Source organism: Megascapheus bottae, chromosome 31, assembly GCF_031878675.1.
Source record: "Megascapheus bottae isolate mThoBot1 chromosome 31, mThoBot2.hap1, whole genome shotgun sequence".
Lineage (NCBI taxonomy): Eukaryota > Metazoa > Chordata > Mammalia > Rodentia > Geomyidae > Megascapheus > Megascapheus bottae.
In genome coordinates this window covers 1,186,046-1,191,776 of record NC_143539.1, presented here as the reverse complement: position 1 = coordinate 1,191,776, position 5,731 = coordinate 1,186,046, and the positions used below count along the sequence as shown (strand labels likewise).

General features: G+C 66.4%; 1 protein-coding gene across 4 annotated transcripts; it reads left to right on the top strand.

Moving 5' to 3' along the window:
* Window positions 1-797: 797 nt before the first annotated feature.
* On the top strand, window positions 798-5,707 carry Myadm (myeloid associated differentiation marker). Of its 4 annotated transcripts, none has more exons than XM_090321994.1 (3): window positions 798-877; window positions 3,584-3,671; window positions 4,811-5,707. In XM_090321994.1, the coding sequence occupies exon 3, from the start codon at window positions 4,816-4,818 to the stop codon at window positions 5,704-5,706; it is 891 nt and encodes a 296-aa protein (XP_090178120.1). In that variant the 5' UTR covers window positions 798-877; window positions 3,584-3,671; window positions 4,811-4,815; the 3' UTR covers window position 5,707. The 4 variants fall into 4 exon arrangements, with proteins under 4 accessions (XP_090178120.1, XP_090178118.1, XP_090178121.1 ...); XM_090321992.1 differs by lacking the exon at window positions 798-877 and adding an exon at window positions 1,770-1,850; XM_090321995.1 differs by lacking the exon at window positions 798-877 and adding an exon at window positions 2,495-2,670.
* The last annotated feature ends 24 nt before the right edge of the window (window positions 5,708-5,731 follow it).

Sequence of the window (5,731 nt, the reverse complement as noted above, 5' to 3'; positions counted from 1 at the left end):
GCTCTGATCATGGATGAAACACCAGATTGCCCAAGGTGGTGGAGCGCTGGCCGCCAGCTTTGTGTACCAAAGTCCAGGACCGCATCCAAACCCTGGGTTCAAGCCCCAGGACTGGCACACACACACACACACACACACACACACACACACACACACACACACACACACACACACACACACACACACACACACACACACAAAGGCAGGGGCCAGTGTGAGGCCCTGAGTTCATGCCCAGGTCCATCACACACACACCACACCCGATGAATCACTCTTCAAATGTTTGCGTCTTGGGCTGGGGCAGGTCTGCCGTCCCTGGGGGCCGAGGGACCAGATCTGAAGCCCGAGGCGCCATCCCCAGCCCTTACTTAATAAAGAAATGGGAGAAGACCCCGCGGTGGGGCGCGGCTGGGGGCGCTTCCCGCAGGGCAGGCACCGGAGGGGACCCGCGGAAGGGCCCTGGGGGTCTTCCGGCCCGCCAGGGGCAGGGACGACGCGGGGCCGCTCCCCGGGGCAGCCTCCGCCGATTCTGTGCTTATTTCTTTTAAACAGGGGCCCTTTAACAGCCCCTCCTCCGCTGGGCGCCGCCCGGGGTCGCCCCGCTCCGCCCGCGCTGCGGCACCCCGCTCCGGGCCCCGCTCCGCAGCGCCCCGCCTGCGCTCCCGCGGACCCGGCTCCGGGCCCGGCTCCCGCCCGCCCGCCCGCCGCCGTGGGGTGCGCGCCCAGGCTCGGCCTGGAAGCCTCGGCGTGGTGCGGCCGGAAGGTGCCCGGAGACGCCCCGCGCCGGCCCGCGTCGCCCCGCCGCCGCCGCCGCCGCCCCCGGGCCCCGCCCCGCGGCTGCGGACCAGGGCTGCGCCCCGGACGTCTGCGGAGCGCGGTGAGTGAGCCCCGCCAGCGCCGGGCCCCCGCGCCCCCACCCTCACCGCCTTTGCTGCTTCCTGCAGCGCCCGCGAGGCCGCCCTTAAATTTAAAATGTGCCCCCGCCCCGGTCCCCCACCCCCACCATCGGGAGTCCAAGCCCCGGCCCCGGCCGCCTCGCTGGCGGGAAGCCAGGGACGCAGGCCAAAGACACCGTTGCAGACCCGGCCGCGCCTCGGCGCTGGCGCCGCTCCCCGGGCCCCGGGCACGCCACCGTCCCGCCCCGGCCCCGCGAAGCCCGGCCCGGGGTCCTCCGCCTCTCGGACCAGGGCTCCCGTTTCCGCGGGGTTTTTAATGGAGGGGGCGGGGAACCTGGGGGCTCCGCATGCTCGCCCGGAACCCCGAGGTCACCTTGGGCCCGGGAGCAGACCCAGCCCCGATCCGGAGCGGGACCCCGTGTCCCGAGCGGAGACCCGGGCGGCCGCGGGGAGGGGGGAGAACCCGGGGGTGGGGCCCCGAGCTCGGGGTCTCCCCGTGTGTAAACACGCCGTCAACAAGCGGGTTTCCAGGGCAACGGCCGGGTCGGCCCGCCCCGGGGAGGGCTCGGCGTGGCGAGGGAGCCCCCCGGCCCCCGCTCCGCCAGCTGTTGTGTCTTCCTGTTTTGTCACCAAGGTAACGGTGACCTCAGCCTTCTACCCCCTCACCGGGAGAGATGAATGACGCTCGGATTCCCCTGGTGGGCGTGGCATGCGCCGCGACCACGCCCCGTGGGCGGGGACAGCCCGCCTTGGGGAAGTCCCTCTCTAGGCTCAGCGCGCAGTGGGCGCAGGCCCCGCCCTCCGCCCCACCGTAGACCCCGCCCCCAGAGGCCCCGCCCCTCAGAGGCCCCGCCCGCGCGCGCTTTCGGGTCCGCTAACCCCACCCAGCCCGCAGACCCTTCTGGTCTGCAGCTGTCGCCCTTGGCTCAGTCGCCTCTGCCGCTGGCTGGAGAGGTGAGGATGGGGTCCCCAGACCGCGACAGGAGCGGGGGCGGGGGATACCCTGGTCTCCGGGGAGGAACGGGCTGAGGTCCGAACCTCTGGCTCCTCCAGGAGAAAGACTGGCACTGGACGGGGTTCCAGGAGAGGCGGAGCCCCTGAACTCACACAGGACAGAGAGATGGGACCCCCGAGTCTGAGGGAAGAAGCTGGGGCTTGGATCACTGGATCTGAGGGAGGAGGCTGGGCCTGGACCCCGGGTCTGAGGGAGGAGGCAGGGCCTGGACCTCGGGTCTGAGGGAAGAGGCAGGGCCTGGACCCCGGGTCTGGGGGAGGAGGCTGGGCCTGGACCTCCGCGTCCGACGGTGGAGGCTGAGGCCTGGAGAGGTGGGGACGCCCCGGGCTTCCGGGGCTGTGATCTGGCTTGCAGAGGTGTTTAGGAGGGTGGAGTCCGGGCTCGGCCCCGCTGGCTGTGGCTCCGGTGTGGGCCGCGGCCGGGGTCCGAGCCCGAGCCGCGGAGTGATGGGTGGGTTCGGGCGTGGCGGCGCGCCGGGGCCGGGGCGGGGCGGGCGGCCGGGGCGGGGCCGGCCGCGCGGGCTGGGGAGTTTCCTCGGCTGCTGGGCCGCGGCCCTGCATTCCTGAGCTCTGATCTCAGGCGGCTGCCGTCGGCTAACGGGTCTCGAGGAAACGGCCTGGGCCCCGGGAACCTGAGTTGAGGGCGGCGTGGCTGCTGTTCCTGGGGCCCGGGGCTCCGTTTCCGGGCTGGGGGGTCGGGGGCTCTTCCCCGAGTCAAACCCCGGAGCCCTGGATTTCTGGAGGCCGTCCGGGCTCCCAGGTCAGTCAATAAGCGGTGGATTCATTTTTTTATGTACGGCGGCCTCCACTCCGCGGGGCCCGGGTCCGGACCTCGAGTTTTGGAGCCCCGGCTCCGCTTCTGGCGGTGTGTGTGTGGAGATCAGTCTCTCACACGTGTCTGCCCAGGCCGGCCTCGAACCTCGGGCCTCAGCTCCTCCCCCCTCCCAAACGCTGGGGTGATTAAACTGTAGCGTGTCCCCCACCCATAGCTTTTCCCTCCCTGCCCTGGGGACCATGCCCGAAAGTCCAGACCCTCCGGAAGCCGACCCAGAGATTCCAGGTTCCCGCCCTCACTCCTAAGATGTGGGGTGGGGGCGTCCGTCCTCCTTCCCGCCCCACCTCTACTGGGCCGAGGCCCAGCGGTTTCCGCAGCGAGCGCAGGGTGGGGGGCTCCCCGCACCGCCTGTGCGTCCCGACTCATTCCAGACGGCTGTGCCGACTCCACGTCCTTATAAGGCGCTTCTGTGCCCAGCCGGGCCCGGGCGCCGCCCGGCAGCCCCAGCCCGGGGCCTCCCCTCCACGGCCTCCTGGCTTCCCCCGCGGGGCGGGGCCTGGTGGGCGGGACAGGCGCGCGCTCCCCCTCCCTAAGGGGCGTGGCTAGTTTCCCTGGAGGGTATTGTCGAATCACTGCCTCCCTTGTGGGCATAGCCTTATCCAGCCCGCCCATGTGGGCGTGGCCTGTCAGCTGCTCCGCGCCCCTGCCCGGTGGTCCGAGGGGAGGAGAGGGGTGGCGCTGCCTGGGGATCACCACCTCTCCAGGTCTCGGCGCCAAGTCCAGGCCCAGCCTGGAGGTTCACTGGTCTGCGGAGCCCCTCGTGGAGGCCACAGGCCGCCAGGGTTCCAAAAGAAAAGGCAGTTGGGAGCTGGACGCTGACTGCCTCTCTTCCCCCTAGGGGCTCGACCAGCTCTGTCCCCAGGGTGACTGACTACATCCACCTCCCGACGGGCCGTCCACCTTCAGGCCTAAAGCTGACACCGCAGGTGAGTGTGCTGGGGAGGCTGGGCGCTCCAGACTTTGGGTTCGGAGGGAGAACGCTGGGGCCTGGACTGAGGTTCCGAGGGAAGAGGAATGGGGAGCTTTCCCTGGAAGTCCTGCCTGCCCAAGCAGTTGGAGGAAGCGTTTAGGACCTGGCTATTGTGTCCTTGGGAGGCCATCTGGGTCCTGTGCTGCTGGAGTTGCTGGAGGTTGATTTGGGCGTGGGTGCCCCTGTGATGCCTGGGGAAGCAGGAAGTTTCACTGGCGCTGAGAAGAACCGCCCCCCCCCCAGGCCTGTCCAGGAGGCGTGTCCACGAGATATTAGACATTCTGGCTAAGGAAGGGGCCTGATGTCTGGGCACAGTTCTTAAGGCCTGGAGCCTGGTGTGGGGAAGCTGTGGGATTTGGGAGTGGGAAGAAGGTAGCTTTCCTGGGAGCTGAGGGAGATGACTTGATAGGCGGCTGTCCAGGAGGTCAGGCTCTGGAAATGAAGAGATGAATTTATTTATGGTAGAGGCCTGAACTGGGGGAAAAGGAGAATTTTCTGGATTAGGGGCAACTTGAGGCACTGAGTTGCCCAGAAATTGGGGAAACCCCTATTTGTGTGTGTGTCTACATTATTCTGGGATGGGGTGGGCAGGAATTCTCTGGCCATTTTTAGACCTAAATCTTGGCTGGAAGCACAGCTTCCCCACCTCGAGCAAGAGTGGGAGAGCACCAGGGGATAGTATTTGGATCACTTTCCAGGAGGTAGTGGAGAGAGAGAGCAAACATTTGGTTTTCGGGAATGTTCCAGCGGAGAGATCCACAGCTCTGAGCAGATGCAATACCATAGCACAAAGACTTGAGACTCCAGCGTGTGGGGAAGCTGGAAATATGTAGGTCACTTTGGGCCAAATGAGGAAGTGTACTGAGAGCCTGAGGAGGAAATGGTCTGTGGTTGACCCGGGCTCTAGTCCTGCCTGGTGGGTGTGGCAGGAATGGGGGGGGAGGCTTTGGGCCCCAGGGGGCCTCCCATCCCTGCTTGTCCCTGGCAACCCTGCCACAAGGTCCTAGAGCCTCAGGTGGTAAGTTCTGCGCCAGGTGAAGACTGCCTCAGGTTCCTCTGACTGTGCTCTTTTGTTTTTTTTTTTTTCCTTTTCAGCAGCCATGGTGCAGGTGACCCCTCAGACCCTGACCCAGCCCCTAGGCCTCCTTCACCTGCTCCAGCTGGTATCCACCTGTGTGGCATTTGCCTGCGTGGCCCATGTGGGAGCCTGGATAGGGCCCATGGGCAACTGGTCCATGTTCTCCTGGTGCTTCTGCTTCGCCGTGACCTTCATCATCATCCTGGTGGAGCTGTGCAACTGCCAGGCCCACTTCCCGCTGGCCTGGAATAACTTCCCGATCACCTTCGCCTTGTACGCCACCCTCTTCTGCCTGACCTCCACCATCATCTACCCCACCACCTACGTGCAGTACATGTCCCACGGCAGCTCCCGGACCCACGCCATCGTCGCCACCGTCTTCTCCTGCGTCGCCTTCCTGGCCTATGCCACAGAAGTGTCCTGGACCCGGAACAAGACCACGGGCTACATGGCCACGGTGCCCGGGCTACTCAAGGTGCTAGAGACATACGTGGCCTGCGTCATCTTCACCTTCATCAGTGGCCGCCATCTATACGAGCACCGGCCGGCCCTGGAGTGGTGCGTGGCCGTATATGCTATCTGCTTCATCCTGGCGGCCATCATCATCATTCTGAACCTGGGAAACTGGACCAACGTGCTCCCCATCTCCTTCCCCAACTTCCTCACCGGCGTGGCTGTCCTGTCCGTGCTCATGTATGCCACAGCTGTGGTCATCTGGCCCCTCTACCAGTTCAACGAGCAGTATGGCGGCCAGAGCCGGCGACTGAAGGACTCGTACTGCGCCTACCGGCACCCCCACTCTGTCTGTGACTGGGACCGCCGGCTGGCCGTGGCCGTTCTCACCGGGGTCAACCTGCTGGCCTATCTGGCTGACTTGGTGCAGTCCACCAACCTGATTTCCATCAAGCATTGAGGGTCAGGCAGCAGGCGTCCATCCC